Below are 17707 nucleotides of genomic sequence, written 5' to 3' on the forward strand. Positions count from 1 at the left end.
ATATCACAATCTGAGTGACCAGGGGTCATGGACACGACATATCACAAACTGTGTGACCAGGGGTCATGGACACAACATATCACAATCTGTGTGACCAGGGGTCATGGACACAACATATCACAATCTGTGTGACCAGGGGTCATGGACACAACATATCACAATCTGTGTGACCAGGGGCCATGGACACAACATATCACAAACTGTGTGACCAAGGGTCATGGACACGACATATCACAATCTGTGTGACCAGGGGTCATGGACACAACATATCACAAACTGTGTGACCAAGGGCCATGGACACGACATATCACAAACTGTGTGACCAGGGGCCATGGACACAACGTATCACAATTTGTGTGACCAGGGGTCATGGACACAACATATCACAATCTGTGTGACCAGGGGTCATGGACACAACATATCACAATCTGTGTGACCAGGGGTCATGGACACGACATATCACAAACTGTGTGACCAGGGGCCATGGACACAACATATCACAAACTGTGTGACCAGGGGCCATGGACACGACATATCACAAACTGTGTGACCAGGGGTCATGGACACAACATATCACAATCTGTGTGACCAGGGACCATGGACACAACATATCACAATCTGTGTGACCAGGGACCATGGACACAACATATCACAAACTGTGTGACCAGGGGTCATGGACACAACATATCACAATCTGAGTGACCAGGGGTCATGGACACGACATATCACAAACTGTGTGACCAGGGGTCATGGACACAACATATCACAAACTGTGTGACCAGGGGTCATGGACACAACATATCACAATCTGAGTGACCAGGGGTCATGGACACGACATATCACAAACTGTGTGACCAGGGGTCATGGACACAACATATCACAAACTGTGTGACCAGGGGTCATGGACACGCGTATCACAAACTGTGTGACCAGGGGTCATGGACACGAGCTCAGAAGAGGAAAGCTGGTCAGATTGTTTGGGGGCGAATTTCCACAGGGGTTCTTCCGCCCGTGTCTCAGAACTTGCTCATTCCGTTTTACCGATTTTTTTCTAAGGCTCATCCTCTGTAGTTATGCAGGACCAGTGTGAGTGGAAATTCATTCCCTTTATCTAGAATTACTTTACATGGGGGCTGAATGTGGAGAACAGACAAGTCAGGGAGAGAATGCAGGTAGATAGTGTTAGTAAATCCAAGAGCTAAAGTTGTGGCGGTTGCAGGTCAGAAGTGCCCTTTCAGCAGGTACGTCGAGCCAACACATTTCAACATCCTTCCCCTTCAGTTAAAGGGGAGGGCCGCTGCGAACTCTGCAAAGCTTTTAATTAGGTCCACTGGGCCACCAGGGAGGGTTCCGGCCGGGCCAGCGGCCTGGCACCCAAGCGGGGCAATTTCCCACTGGGGTCGGAAGGCAGGTCACTGCTGGTTGGTAAAGGGTCAGCGCGTGCCCGACGGGGCGGGAAAACAGGCGGTGCAGTAACCCATTCCCGCCACTTCTGGCCCGGGGGTAATTTTGGACAGGTCGGTCCATCCGTCCGCCCCCGGTGGGTAAAGCCCCTCCGCTCCATTCCCGCCTCTTAGCGGCGGTAATGGAGCTTATAGAGAGTGGCATTTTCGGCCCCATGAAGTTCTAATCTAAAACGTTCCATTACCTTGCAGACAGTTAATGTGATAGATATCTGACTGAGTTTGATACGACTGCATCTTCTGAATCAGCTCGTCTGCACATTGTTCAAATGTGTCCTTCAGGTACTCGGGCCTGTAGACTGGAGTTCGTTCCTTCTTCTTGTAATAGTCCTATTGCAGGTGAAGAAGTGGCATTACGTGCTTTTTAAAAATAACACTGCTTTTGAATTCACAGAAACTGGAGGACTAATACTTATGGAACTATGTGTTCATAGACAGCTGGGGCGGGGGGGGGGGGGGGGGGGGTGGGGGGCCGAATTGCCCCCTTCTTTAAGGCCATTACCGCCTCTCCGACCGGGAGCAGGCGGATGGTGCAACCCATGCAGAATATCTCCCGGGCCGGGGGCAGCCAACGCAGGTTTCCGCCGCGCCCTCCGATCCGTTGTTGGGCACGCGCCGACCCCTTTCCGTCCCGCGAGGGAAATTTAGGGTTCGGGTTAGGGTTAGGGTTAGGTTCGGTGCCCCCGACAGCTTCGCACGGCGGGTAGCTGCCCGTGGCTGGGGGCGGTGTGGCCGCCCTTAAAGGGGAGGGCGCACTGCCGCGGCCGGCATTTTATTTGAATTGCTGGCCGACTCTGCAGAGGGAGTGCTGGGCTGCCTCTCGGTGCCCTCCCTGGAGGCCTCACAGCGTCCCTCCCCTTTAAGTACTTTCCTTCCAGTCCCTACCCCTGAAGGTACTGACTCTACTAGGGTACAGTTCCGTCGTGCTTATCCACATCGCGCTGACGTGCTCAGCGCGGCACTGATTAGACTGCCCACCTTCCACCCGGCTCCCGCCCCTGTTGATTTTTAGAGGCAAAAGTGGCCATTTTCGCTTTATTCCCCACCCCATCAGTACTGGTGGTAAAACGCCAGTTAATTCGAATTATCTGCCCCAATTCTGGCCCCATGGTGGGAGGAGAGGAGTCACAGGACACATTAAAAAAACATTTATCCAGTAAGATCACTTTACTAACAAAATGACGTACAGAGCAATAAAAAGGCATTTGGCATTTCAAGCCTGCTCCTTCCATAGACCATATACAATCGACCCTACTGTAGGACTATACTCCATCTATTTAATCTGTTCTACATATACGTTCCAATTCCTAAAAAGCATTCATTCTTTGAATCCAAACAATTATAATGTCCATCTCATTTTCTGAAATTGTATTTCCAGCAGAGCACATATCTGGAAAGTCTGGTGTGCTGCCTTTGACTTTCCGTCATTACCACATTCACAACCTCCGTGCCCGTGATTTCCTAGCATGTGTGGTCGACAGGCGAAGATTCGCTGCCTTCAGCAAGAATTTTGAATATTTCTAGTGAAAAAAATATAGCTTCAAAAATAAGCACCAGACTCTGGAGTGGTGGGGGATGATTTTACTTGCCTGAATACGGCACAGGATTGGATGAGATCACTGAAATACTGCCTGCCCTAACTGGTTAATTGGTAAATTCATTCGCTCAGGCGGTTTTAAAGTTCAAGCCCTTGCCTGTGCTTAGTTAGCTGCTGTCAGCAGGGCAGAACCTGCAATTGGCCCCGGCTCCCCTGGGAGAGGGAGAAGAAAATCAGTCAGGATTCCCAGTCCTAATTACTCTTCAGAGACTCCTGACGGTACACTGTGGATCATGTGGTGTTCTCCATGGTAAAATAGCCTGCCAACGCTCAGGCCGCCGCAAACTGGGTGTGGGGAACAATCCCTACGCCTGAACGGATAGACCTTAGGTGCACCTGATATTGGGCACTGGGCCTCATTTAAATGACACCGGTGAACAGCAGATAGCTACTGGGTATCCCCAAGCAGCTCAAGAGATTTGGAATATCAGGCAGCTGCGTCATCGGTCATGACCTTCGGTTAAGTGCATAAAGGAGAGGGGAAGGAAAGGCGATTGGGGGCTGGGGGTACACGACCAGGTGATCGGGGGCAGGGGGATACACGACCGGGTGATCGGGGAGGGTGTCTCTGGTAGCAGCCTATGGTTTTAATGAGGAGCAGGGGGGGAACACTCCTGCACCTCCTGGCTCCACATTCAGGGGAGTATTTTTTAAACACTTTCGCTTTTGGTGGCAGCCTGCAGCCATCCCTTTAAAGACTGCCGGTTGGGCCGACCTTTCCTCAACGCAGCCAGCCTGGCGCCAGCTGTATTCGGAGTAACCCGATTTTGCACCACGGTCTCAAATAGGTGATAGGTCTCTTATTTGCACATGCAGCGGGCCCACGCTTGTTTCAGATACACAGGCCCTATTGTTTTGCCTTTACCAATAAGGCGGGTAGCACACTTCCGGCTCATAATGAGCATGCAGTTCCTGTCCAAAAACAGGCTTGACGTTATCAAAATTCTAGGCTCGCGTTAAGAGACACGTTATGAAAACACTGTCAGCACGATGGAACTGTACCCCAGTAGAGCCAACATCTTCAGGAGGAGGGAATGGAAGGAAAGTAAATTGCAAAGCTAGGGGGGCTGGGGCAGGAGGAGGGGGGGAAGAGAAGTTAAAAATCCAGAATTCAGCACAGTAGGCTCGAGGCTCGGGCTGAATGGCCTACTCCTGTTCCTATGATACAACAGTGCTGTACACGCAAATGAGAAATCATGGCAAAACATTCAACACTTGTAGTGTGGTAAAGAACAAAATAATTGCTCACCTCAGCAACAGCCAGTAAGCCATTGGTATTCTCCCATAAAATGTATGTTATTATTCCTTTAAAATGGCTAGAAAAGACAAATAGTTCACATTAAAAGTTTCACACATAATAGCTGTGGGGCTGAAGCTTTGGGGGAGCGACTGACTTGGTGGCTGGTGCCCCATGGGGACTCACTGGGAACTCCTGTTGGGTGAGGCCAGAAGTTCCTTCTGCCCCATTGAAGGCCTGACGTTCAGAAGGAGGCGGCGACGGTGGGATTTGCCACCACTCCTGCCTCCCTCTGCCCCAAATTACCTGGACAAAGGCAAGACGACGCTATCTGGATCGTTGGAGCAGCGTACAATGGAGCGTTCTAGGTCACAACTGCATTGGATTGCAGGCAGACACCAGGAAATTGTTCTCAACCCTTCCCCCTCCACCCCTACCTCCACCCAGTGGGTGCCTAAGATATCGACACTAGTGTGGGCGCATGCCGATTTTACGTAACTGGTCTGCCCCTGGAAATTCCTCCCACTGGTCGGGAACAATTCCTGCACCTTTATAGTTATGGGGACAGAGCAGGGGGCCAATTTTTTTTGTGAGACTGTTTCGAAGGTGGCTAGTTCTGACTGGGCCACTTCGTGAGATAGCTCACTTTGAAAGGGCAACTTTTCGTGGGGTAGAAGATAGCCAACTCTCCTTCAGCAGACCCGACCCATATCTATTTCTGGGCAATCATTATGTGGGGTGCATCTACAAATTCTGTCGGCTTGATCGTCTATCATCATTGATGGATGAAGGGGGCAACTTTGTAAAAAAAAAAGGCTCGATTTTAATTATGCCCTGGAGGGAAAGGGGAGGGTAGGTGGGTGGTTAGGAGGATGCTCAGACGATTCCTGCTGCATTCCATATGTATGTCCGCCCACCGCCATTTTAACCCCGCTGCTTTTAGTTGCGGCCCTCACCACAGGCAGGCTAAAATGTAAAACTCAAAATCGCAGGAGACCTGCCTAGTGACCAATCAGCCAGTAAAACCTGGTGGGATTGGCGTGTCAGAGCCACTGAAGCTCTATAGACCATTGAAGGTCTATAAAGGGGCAAGGAGCTGGAGTTCAGTGCATCCTAAAATGGTGGGGAACCAAGGGTCCAGTGAGGGTGAGGAACTTAATGTAATTAATATAAGTAGAGCAGACGTACTAGAGAAACTAATGGGACGAAACATACATAGAAACATAGAAAATAGGTGCAGGAGTAGGCCATTCGGCCCTTCGAGCCTGCACCACCATTCAATAAGATCATGGCTAATCATTCACCTCAGTACCCCTTTCCTGCTTTCTCTCCATACCCCTTGATCCCTTTAGCCAAAAGGGTTATATCTAACTCCCTCTTGAATATATCCAATGAACTGGCATCAACAACTCTTTGCGGTAGGGAATTCCACAGGTTAACAATTCTCTGAGTGAAGAAGTTTCTCCTCACCTCAGTCCTAAATGGCTTACCCCTTATCCTTTGACTATGTCCCCTGGTTCTGGACTTCCCCAACATCGGGAACATTCTTCCTGCATCTAACCTGTCCAGTCCTGTCAGAATTTTATGTTTCTATGAGATCCCCTCTCATCCTTCTAAACTCCAGTGAATACAGGCCCAGTCAATCCAGTCTCTCCTCATATGTCAGTCCTGCCAACCCGGGAATCAGTCTGGTGAACCTTCGCTGCACTCCCACAATATCAAGCACCTCCTTCCTCGGATTAGGAGACCAAAACTGAACACAATATTCCAGGTGAGGCCTCACCAAGGCCCTGTACAACTGCAGTAAGACCTCCCTGCTCCTATACTCAAATCCCCTAGCTATGAAGGCCAACATACCATTTGCCTTCTTCACCGCCTGCTGTACCTACATGCCAACTTTCAATGACTGATGTACCATGACACCCAGGTCTCGTTGCACCACTCCTTTTCCTAATCTGCCGCCATTCAGATAATATTTTGCCCTCGTGTTTTTGCCCCCAAAGTGGATAACCTCACATTTATCCACATTATACTGCATCTGCCACTTGTTTGCCCACTCACCTAACCTGTCCAAGTCACCCTGCAGCCTTTTAGCGTCCTCCTCACAGCTCACACCACCACCCAGCTTAGTGTCATCTGCAAACTTGGAGATATTACACTCAATTCCCTCATCCAAATCATTAAGTTATATTGTAAATAGCTGGGGTCCCAGCACTGAGCCCTGCGGCACCCCACTAGTCACTGCCTGCCATTCTGAAAAGGACCCGTTTATCCCGACTCTCTGCTTCCTGTCTGCCAACCAGTTCTCTATCCATGTCAGTACATTACCCCCAATACCATGTGCTTTAATTGTGCGCACCAATCTCTTGTGTGGGACATTCTCAAAAGCCTTTTGAAAGTCCAAATACACCACATCCACTGGTTCTCCCTTGTCCACTCTACTAGTTACGTCCTCAAAAAATTCTAGATTTGTCAAGCAGGGTTTCCCTTTCATAAATCCCTGGTGACTTGGACCGATCCCGTCACTGCTTTCCAAATGTACTGCTATTTCATCTTTAATAATTGATTCCAACATTTTCCCCACTACTGATGCCAGGCTAACCGGTCTATAATTACCCGCCTTCTCTCTCCCTCCCTTTTTAAAAAGTGGTGTTACATTAGCTACCCTCCAGTCCATAGGAACTGATCCAGAGTCGATAGACTGTTGGAAAATGATCATCAATGCATCCACTATTTCCAGGGTACTTCCTTAAATACTCTGGGATGCAGACTATCAGGCTCCGAGGATTTATCGGCCTTCAATCCCATCAATTTCCTTAATACAATTTCCCGCCGAATAAGGATTTCCTTCAGTTCCTCCTTCTCACTAGACCCTCGGTCCCTTAGTATTTCCGGAAAGTTATTTGCGTCTTCCTTCGTGAAGACCGAAGACAGAAGAAAAGCTGACAAATCCCTTAGACCTGATGGCCTACATCCTAGGGTTCTAAAAGAGGTGGCTGCAGAGATAGTGGATGCATTGGTTTTGATCTTTCAAAATTCCCCAGATTCTAGAACGGTCCCAGCGGATTGGAAGGTAGTAAATGTAACACCACTATTCAAGAAAGGAGGGAGCGAGAAAAGAGGGATCTACAGGCCAGTTAGCCTGACATCAGTCGTCGGGAAAATGCTGAAATCCATTGTTAAGGAAGTGGTATCAGGGCACTTAGATAATCATAACATGCAGAGTCAACATGGTTTTATGACAGGGAAATCTTGTTTGACAAATTTATTAGAGTTTTTTGAGGATGTAACTAGTAGGGTAAATATAGGGGAACCAGTGGATGTAGTATATTGTGGTTCTCGTATTGGACTGTTCAGCCACCTAAGGACTCATTTTTAGAGTGGAAGCAAATCTTCCTTGATTCCGAGGGACTGTGTATGATGATGATGATATATTTGGATTTCAAAAAGGCATTCGTTAAGGTGTCTCATAAAAGGTGATACACATGATAAGGGCTCATGGGATTGGAGGTAATGTATTAGCATGGATGGAGGATTGGCTAAAGGACAGAAAACAGAGAGTAGGGGTAAACGGGTCTTTTTCAGGTTGGCAAGCTGTAACTAATGAGGTGCCGCAAGGATCAGTGCTGGGGCCTCAGCTATTTACAATCTATATTAATGATCTAGATGAAGGGACCAAGTGTAATGTATCCAAGTTTGCTGACGATACAAAGCTAGCTGGGACAGTAATCTGTGAGGAGGACACAAAGCATCTGCAAAGGGATATAGATAGACGAAGTGAGTGGGCAGTAAGATGGCTGATGGAATACAATGTAGGGAAATGTGAGGCTATTTCTTTGGTAGAAAGAATAGAAAAATAGAATCTTTTTTAAATGGTGAGAAACTTTTAAATGTTGGTGTTCAGAGATTTGGGTGTCCTTGTGCGAGTAACACAGAAATCCAGCGTGCAGGTACAGCAAGCAATAAGGAAGGCAAATGGCATGCTGTCCTTTATTGCAAAGGGGTTGGAGTACAAGAGTAAGGAAGTCTTGCTGCAACTTTACAGGGCCTTGGCGAGACCACACCTGCAGGACTGGGCATAGTTTTTGGTCTCCTTATCTAAGGAAGGATTTTGAAAGGTTCTGTGAGGTACCAGGCAGCTACCATGACACCTTTAACCCGAGACAGTCTACAATCCCCAAATATCCGTCCCTCCCAGGAATGTGGCAGGACGGTTGCTGGGGGCACGAGAGATGGCCCCTACAGATGTGGCTCATGACACCCCTCTGCAACGTCTCAGCAACACGGGTACAAATTCGAAAGCAGAGGGCCACCATGATATTGAACGAGCACACCAGAGGGAGGCTGAAGCAGAGATTCAGGTGTCGCGACAGGTTTGGGAGCTCCCTGCAACATGACCCACGAAGAGTCTCCCACATCATGCTCGTGTGCTGCATAAAAATGAAAAAGACTTGCATTTTCATAGCGCTTTCACAACCACCGGGCATCTCAAAAGTGCTTGACAGCCAATGAAGTACTTTTGGAGTATGGTCGCTGTCGTGATGTGGGAAACATGGCAGCCGATTTGCGCACAATAAGCTCCCAGAAACAGCAATGTGATAAGGACCAGATAATCTGTTTTAGTTATGTTGATGAGGGATAAATATTGGCCAGGCTACCGGGGAGAACTCCCCTGCTCTTCTTCGAAATAGTGCGCCCACCTGAGAGAGCAGACAGGGACCTCGGTTTTAATGTTTCATCTGAAAGACGGCATCTCCGACAGTGCAGCACTCCCTCAGCACTGCACTGGAGTGTCGGCCTAGATTTATGTTCTCGAGACCCTGGAGTGGGACTTGAACCCACAACCTTCTGACTCAGAGGCGAGTGAGTGCTACCCACTGAATGATAGCTGACGCAGCACACTGCAGAAACTCAGCATACAGAGATCAATAAAGATAATTTAAACCATTTAGATAACATTTATACAGACTCAGAAGCTGCTATTAAATCACACTCCAGACCAAAGTGCCAAATGTGATAATGCTGATTAATTTAATAGCAAACACGCTAATTTCCTTCCATTCACTTCTCATCCAAGTGAGCAACCCATAGTGCTTTTCTTTAACGAAGAGCTCTACTACTGCCATGAAGTGCTCCAGCAGAGCTGGTGGAAGTCTGCTGTTCCTCATGCTGGAATCATTGAGATGATTGAGGTTGGTGACCTCTGGATACTCAATCGAGCCTGTGAAGACCCGGCTGCAGACTGCTGCATCTTGGTTGCAGTCAGGTCAGTCTGGCCCAGCTGTGACAGGTACCATGGCAGGTGTTGGTTGAAGGTGTGGCGAAGGAGCAGATATGTTTACCTCCTGAGTGAGAGAGAGAGGGAGCAGCAAGTGCCTCGGCCCCTGCCCACCTCACTCCCAACCTGAGTTAGAAAATCAGGGCTATGATTTTTGAAACGTTGCTAAGCAGCACACTAGTGTGAAACTTGTCTAGTTATCCTTTCAGTGTGTACCTATAACAGAAAGCAATGTACATACTTTATTACAAAAATAAGGTTGCATCGCTACCGTCTCAAAAAATAATTAGAATCTACGTACTCAGATTTTTCTGCTGTTTCACCAAAAACGTGATATTTCGCGTCAAGGCGGTTCGGTTTGGAATATTTGAGAGCACTAGAAAGACAGAAATGCTTAGTTGTGATTCAGCCCTGAATGTGACAGCTGACTCACCCTAGAGATATCGGTGACAGCATATAGTCAGCAGCGAATAAAGGATATTGCGAACAAACCTAAAGGAAGGAATTTGAAATTGAGTCGGAGGTTCTTGTTAATGCTGCACATTTGCACAGAGGGGCCGAAATTTCCCCTTTCCGAAAGGCCCATTAAGGACTTTTCGCCTGGAGGCAGGCGGCAGAAGCGACCTACCCAGAATTGCTCCCGGGATAGAGGCGGCGAAAACGGCTTTGTGCCGGCCCCCCGAGTTTTTGCCCCGAGCGGCGGCGCACGCGCTGATGACGTCATCACCCATGCGCGCCGACTACTTGTTGCCTCGCGCCGACCCCTTTACGCCCCACGGGGGAAACTGCCCCCACGGGAGGTTGACAATGCCACCCACAGCTGTGGAGGTTGAGACACCCGTCCGTCCTAAAAGGTGAAGGCTTTGTGCCGCGGCCGACATCTTTTTTTTTGTCACCCGACTTTGCAGTTGGCACGACAATGGCAGCTGCTGGTTTGGCCGGGCTGCCTCTTGGGTGCCGGGTCACTGGCCTGGCTAAAACCCTCCCTGGTGGCCCAGCGGGTGCCACGAAAGCGGCTGCAGAGTTCGCAGCAGGCCCTCCCCTTTAAGAGAAGGGGCGGGACGTTGTGACTTGTCAACGTGATGCTGAGTGACATCGCCGCGCTTCCGCCTCTCTCTCGGCCCGCTACCACCCCGGCGGAGGAGCAGAGTGCCTCAGATACCACCCAGATGTTTTTTCGTGCACCAAGACCCCAATCCCAGAACAGTCAGGTTCCACTTTTGCCGGGTGATTACATTTTTATCTAATTTGATTTGTGCGCCCCAAACGCTCCAATTGTGCGGTGCAATTTCGGCCCCAGAGTCTGCAAAATCGAGGGCAATGCTGTGAAATTCATCAACGAATATTAATAGTGTTTTCAATCACTTGAGGAGACTTTGGTAAACTTCACAATCCCTCTGACTGCGCAGCCTACGCAAAAAGTACACTTCAGTTTAGAAGGACATAATTGTTACAGTAATAGTTTCATCTGGATCAAACTGAATTTTGCTGGGGCCAGCACTAAAAATCTTCCGCTGCTGAATTTAGTGCCCGAAGGATAATAGCGCCTTAGGAGCCCTGCAACTGAATTTCTGTCCCACTGCATTTAGGATTAGGGTTAGGATGAGTCAGTAATCAGAAAACTGTTGCTGGGGTGAGGGTGTTCAGAGGGGGGTGGGGGCAGAGGTGCTGCTGCACTAGTGTCAATATCACAGAGCCCCCAACCACCCTAGCCCCAAGCGTAGGCTGAAGCATCCATCCCAAATCCCACAGACGCGGTTATTTGCATGTCTGGGCTGAGCAGTTGGAGCCTGCAACGGTGAATCGATGGCGCCCAACCCAGCCCGAGCTAGGGTTGCCAAACCTGCAGGATTGTCCAGGATGCAAACAATAATCTGCTGGCCACTGCTGCAATCAATCCAGGAAATAAAAAACGTGTGCAGTCTTTTCATTTTCTTTGAACACTCCTTTATTAATTAAAAAAAATACTGGAGGTGGGGGTGTAGTGGACTATTGGTATTGGACTGGGTGGCGCGGTTGGTAGCAGAGGGTCATGTGACAAAATCTCAAGGAATACATCCAAACCAAGTTGGTAAGCCCAGCCCCGGCAGATCGGCCCTTGTAAGGCTGAGCAATGAAAGAAAACTTGCATTTATATAGCACCTTTCACAGCCCATGGACATCCTAAAGTGCTTTACAGCCAATTAAGTACTTTTTAAAGTGTAGTCACTATCGTAATGTAGGAAACGTGGCAGCCAATTTGCACATAGCAAGCTCCCATAAACAGCACTGTGATAATGACCCGATAATCTGTTTTTGTGATGTTGATTGAGGGATAAATATTGACCAGGACGCCGGGGGAGAACTCCTCTGCTCTTCTTCGAAATAGTGCCATGGGATCTTTTATGTCCACCTGAGAGAGCAGACGGGGCCTCGGTTTAACATCTCATCCAAATGACGGCACCTCCGACAGTACAGCGCTCCCTCAGCACTGCACTGGAGTTTTGTGCTCAAGTCTCTGACTGGGACCTGAACCCACAACCTTCTGACTCAGAGGGGAGAGTGCTACCCACTGAGCCACAGCACGTTCCCCGAGATCCAACCGGGCCGAAAGAGTTCTTTTTCTGGATAAATCTTGGCTCCCACTGTAGCGACTTTGCCGCGAGAGAAGGCATTCAATACCCACTGAGATCAATGACCTGTTCTAGTAAAGGTTTGAAACCTTCAATAGGCCTCAAAGGGACTTGTGCCAGGTTCAAATGACTACGTCCTTTAGAGGGAATAAAGCGAGGAATTTTCCAGCAAAGCCTGGGAACAAAGAGCCCCTGAAATCCTCTCTTTAATAATAGGGCAAAGGGGGAAGGTAAGACGAGCCATCCACATTACCGCTATCCCCTTCCGCACTCCCCTCCCGCCCCCACCGACCCAAATTTAAAGGTCCAGTATAAATGGGGACGAAGGAACGGAAATATAAAAAAAGGCAAGCTAAAACAGAAGCTTAGAGACTAAACTGTGACAAAAATAATAGGCCTGAACACTCAGTTGTTACTGACCTAGGTAGCGTTGAAGCAGTCTTTTGCCCTCTGGAAGACCCACCTGGGGAATGCGCATTTGGGGAGGCAGAAACAAATGATGATTGAGATCCTGTTGGAAGTGAATGAAGAAATAATATGATGTTTTATGAAAAATAGGAGCAGGAGTAGGCCATTCGGCCCCTCGAGTCTGCGCTGCCATTCAATGAGATCATAAGAACATAAGAATTAGGAACAGGAGTAGGCCATCTAGCCCCTCGAGCCTGCTCCGCCATTCAACAAGATCATGGCTGATCTGGTCGTGGACTCAGCTCCACTTACCCGCCCTCTCCCCGTAACCCTCAATTCCTTTATTGGTTAAAAATCTATCTATCTTTGACTTGAAAACATTCAATGAGCTAGCCTCAACTGCTTCCTTGGGCAGAGAATTCCACAGATTCACAACCCTCTGGGAGAAGAAATTCCTTCTCAACTCGGTTTTAAATTGGCTCCTCCGTATTTTGAGGCTGTGCCCCCTGGTTCTAGTCTCCCCGACCAGTGGAAACAACCTCTCTGCCTCTATCTTGTCTATCCCTTTCATTATTTTAAATGTTTCTATAAGATCACCCCTCATCCTTCTGAACTCCAACGAGTAAAGACCCAGTCTACTCAATCTATCATCATAAGGTAACCCCCTCATTTCTCGAATCAGCCTAGTGAATCGTCTCTGTACCCACTCCAAAGCTAGTATATCCTTCCTTAAGTAAGGTGACCAAAACTGCACGCAGTACTCCAGTTGCGGCCTCACCAATACCCTATACAGTTGCAGCAACACCTCCCTGCTTTTGTACTCCATCCCTCTCGCAATGAAGGCCAACATTCCATTTGCCTTCCTGATTACCTGCTGCACCTGCAAACTAACCTTTTGGGATTCATGCACGCCGCGAAGGGGAGCGGGTAGGTCCGAGGGCCTCCTCGTAGGACTGCTCCTGGGCACGGCCAAGGGTGCCATCAGCCGGTCCAGGCAGCGGGCGGTCGAGGGGGTCGTTCAACCTGACTGCCTGCCTCTCTTCCGCTCTTACATCCGGTCCAGGGTGTCCTTGGAGATGGAGCACGCGGTGTCCACCGGTACGCTCGCGGCCTTCCGCGAGAGGTGGGCACCGGAGGGACTGGAGTGCATCATCACGCCCGGCAACCAAATTTTAATTTGATTTTACGTTTTAAAGTTAATTTGTTTTAATTGCCGGTGCTTTTAGTGTCCCCTTCCCTTTTATAGGGGGCACTGGGGAAAAATTGTGATTTTAGTGCCCAAAAAAAAAAACCAAAAAAAGAAAAACACAAAAAAAAACAAAAAAAGGGGGGGAAAAAAAGGGCCTTGTAAATGTCTGGAGTGTCACCCAGGTTGGGTGGCACCGTTATTGTTTTATGTTTTCACAGGTAGACTCTAAAAGAGTTTCATGCACGCCGCGATGACATCATCGTCATGGTGCCGCGTCACCACTGCTCTCCTCTTCACTTAAAAGGGAGAGCCTCCGCGATCTTAAAACTTCGGTCCACTGGACCACCAGGGAGGGTTTTAGCCGGGCCAGCAGCCTGGCACCCAAGAGGGGGTGCCAGGCTGCCTATTGGCGGCCTGGCCGAACCCGGGGGCATAATTGTCGGGCCGACATGGCCGTTGGCCAACAAAAGAAAACATGGCGGCAGCATCAGTGCATCCTCCCCTTTAAGGGAAGCTCCACCGCCATTGCAGAAGGCCTCAGGCTCACTGGATCACCGGGAAAAAACAGGTTTTTGCACCGCACCGCCAGGCGGGCCAAAGATTTTCACGGCAGAAATAACACGGGAGCGAAATTTTGCTCTAAAAGAGTTTCATGCACAAGGACCCCCAGGTTCCTCTGCACCGCAGCATGTTGTAATTTCTCCCCATTCAAATAATATTCCCTTTTACTGTTTTTTTTCCCAAGGTGGATGACCTCACACTTTCCGACATTGTATTCCATCTGCCAAGCCTTAGCCCATTCGCTTAACCTATCCAAATCTCCTTGTAGCCTCTCTGAGTCCTCTACACAACCCGCTTTCCCATTAATCTTAGTGTCATATGCAAATTTTGTTGCACTACACTCTGTCCCCTCCTCTAGGTCATCTATGTATATTGTAAACAGTTGTGGTCCCAGCACTGATCCCTGTGGCACACCACTAACCACTGATTTCCAACCGGAAAAGGACCCATTTATCCCGACTCTCTGCTTTCTGTTAGCCAGCCAATTCTCTATCCATGCTAATACATTTCCTCTGACTTCGCGTACCTTTATCTTCTGCTGTAACCTTTTGTGTGGCACCTTATCGAATGCCTTTTGGAAATCTAAATACACCACATCCATCGGTACACCTCTATCCACCATGCTCGTTATATCCTCAAAGAATTCCAGTAAGTTAGTTAAACATGATGGCTGATCTTCTACCTCAACTCCACTTTCCTGTACTGTTCCCATATCCCTTGATTCCCTTTGTATCCAAAAATCTGGCTTGAATATACTCAATGACTGAGCCACCACAGCCCTCTGGGGTAGAGAATTCCAGAGATTCACCACCCTCTGAGTGAGGAAGTTTCTCTCTCCTCATCTCAGTCCTAAATGGCCGACCTCTTATTCTGGGACTATGACCCCTGGTTCTAGACTCCCTAGCCAGGGGGAAACATCCTCCCTGCATCTACCTGTCAAGCCCTGTAAGAATTTTGTATGTTTCAATGGGATCACCTCTCATTTTTCTAAACTCTAAACTTTTCCAATGCAGTTACTCCGTACGTTCCACATACCTACTGATATTTTTGGTAGTGTTCTTTATTATTCTACACACACAGAAATGTACTAAATTTCAAAAAGCTACTTCAATGGCACAGTTGGTGAAACAAGGTGTAGGGTTCAGTTGGCGGAACACGGTTTATCGTAGAAATTTACAGCACGGGAGGAGGCCATTCGGCTCATCATGGTCGTGCCGGCCGACAAAGAACTACCCAGCCTAATTCCACTTTCCAGTTCTTGGTCTGTAGCCTTGTAGGTTCCGGCACTTCAAATGCACATCCAGGTACTTTTTAAATGCGGTGAGGGTTTCTGCCTCTACCATCCTTTCAGGCAGTGAGCTCCAGACCCCCACCACCCTCTGAGTGAAAACATTTCCCCTCAAATCCCCTGCAGACCTCCTACCAATTACTTTAAATCTATGCCCCATGGTTATTGACCCCTCTGTTAAGGGAAATAGGCCTTTCCTATCCACTTTATCCAGGCCCCTCAATAAAGTCTCCACTCAGCCTCCTCTGTTCCAAAGAAAACAAACCCCAGCATCTCCAATCTTTCCTCATAGTTAAAATTCTCCAGTCCAGGCAACATCCTCATAAATCTCCTGGTAAAGTGGAACAGGTGAAGGGTGAGCCATACACATCAAAAAGACCTCAGTTCAATGCACAATCCATGCTAAGTTCACTGATCTAAACTGTAATTGTTATATATGTAAACTTGTATTTACTCTGTACAACCACCAGAGGGCTCATCCCCTGGAGTTCCAAGGGATCCCATAATCCTTTGGGAGCACAGGTATTTAAGGAGGCCTCACAGGCTGGAGAGGCACTCTGGAGACTTGCAATAAAAGACTATGGTCATACTTCACTTTGAGCTCACAGTGTTCAGTCTGACTCTTTCTCCATATGTAACAGTAATGGTGACAAGGAAGTTATAATTGGTCTCAGTGCCTCTGGAGAAAAATTAGGCAGGGTTTACCATTCCTGATCATGGTTCGAAGACCTCTGCTGGGCAGTGCTTCGGTGAGGCTAGGATCGGTTTGGGCTGCGAATCGCCACACGGTTAAATAGCCTGCTGACACTCATTGGCCGCCTTGAGGGAAGTATTGAAGGCTGCTGGTACCTTTGGTAACTGCTCCATGACTTAGTATCTTTGGGTGAGGAGGTGAGATAAGGGCAGAAAAATCAAAAAAGAGAAAAGAACGTAATTTTAAAAATTCTACGGCAATCAACGACTAAATGTGTCATGTTCGACTGACACTCTTGGGTACCATTCAGCCCAGTGGAAGGTGTACAGCCAAATCCCATAACAAAAAGCAGCTATGAAACAAACCGGTTTGGGAAAATCAGGTTTATTTACAACTTTAGCTTATTTAATGGGCCATTTTCTGCTGGGGCATTGGCAACCCGTCAAGACTTCGTGTACAAGATGCGACAGTATCGGCAGCGTATTTGAAGGCGGGCGTTTTCAAGCCAAGCCCCCTACCTGATGTGTACACACGTGCACTTTTCAGCTCGAGGCACTGGGCAGCAGGGCTGAATTAAGGGCCTGGGGCAAACGGATCCAAATGGGCCTATAGTTATGTTTGTTCATGTTCATTACGTTACGTATATGATTCTGATTCTGGGTCTTGTTTTTCCTCTCTTATTGTCTATTCAATTCAGCTTTTTTGGGAGGCCTTATATTTTTTTTCCTATATTTATTTGGTGGTCCTGGGGCTGCAGCCCCATCCACCCCGTGGTGAATCCGCCCCGTGGTGAATCCGCCCCGTGGTGAATCCGCCCCTGCTGGGCAGCAATGCTCCCTTCTAAGCTGCGTGCATGCACGGCTGCACAGTATCCGGGAAGGTACTGCGCAGGCCGCTCATAAGCTGTTCGTCATTTAAGATACTCCGTGTACCAGTGGCCGTGCAGCGAATTTAAAGATAGCATGCAGGAAAAAAAACAATTTAGAGGGAAATTGCCGAGCAGTAGCCTTTTTTTGCCCTTACCCTAGCCCAGGCTTGGAGTGGCCAAATAGAGTGCTTCATTGTCACGCTCTTAAATTTACAGATAGTCGCAGTCCTTGCTCTGCATTTGGTTCGATAGGTGAGTTGATCGACGGGTAAACAGGAATAAACTCCGCCTGTGTCCAGCTAATGCCACTTTGGTTCACCACTGGAGTCGAGTTGAAAATGCAAAGGATTCTGTTTTGTACACAAGTCTTACCTCTAGCTGCTCCTTGGTCCTCAGTTGCTTCAGGCTCTGCTTCAACCAATACTTCTGATTTATGAACGCTGCAGGTTACATTTTTTCAGTACAATACAGAATTATTATATATCCAGTGTCGATCACAGTAGCATGGAATT

The 17707-nt window shown here is 48.3% G+C and overlaps 1 protein-coding gene across 4 annotated transcripts in view; it reads right to left on the bottom strand.

Moving 5' to 3' along the window:
* ccdc180 (coiled-coil domain containing 180) overlaps nucleotides 1-17707 on the bottom strand; it is a 184011-nt gene that overhangs the window by 29114 nt on the left and 137190 nt on the right. For all 4 annotated transcript variants that reach the window (XM_070863771.1, XM_070863772.1, XM_070863773.1 and 1 more), the window contains 5 exons: nucleotides 17568-17635; nucleotides 12608-12698; nucleotides 9877-9951; nucleotides 4310-4376; nucleotides 1649-1793 (listed from right to left, as the gene is read on the bottom strand). In XM_070863771.1, the coding sequence (XP_070719872.1) occupies nucleotides 1649-1793; nucleotides 4310-4376; nucleotides 9877-9951; nucleotides 12608-12698; nucleotides 17568-17635 (446 nt within the window). The remainder of the gene's footprint in view (nucleotides 1-1648; nucleotides 1794-4309; nucleotides 4377-9876; nucleotides 9952-12607; nucleotides 12699-17567; nucleotides 17636-17707) is intronic.

This window comes from Pristiophorus japonicus, chromosome 20 (assembly GCF_044704955.1).
Source record: "Pristiophorus japonicus isolate sPriJap1 chromosome 20, sPriJap1.hap1, whole genome shotgun sequence".
NCBI lineage: Eukaryota > Metazoa > Chordata > Chondrichthyes > Pristiophoridae > Pristiophorus > Pristiophorus japonicus.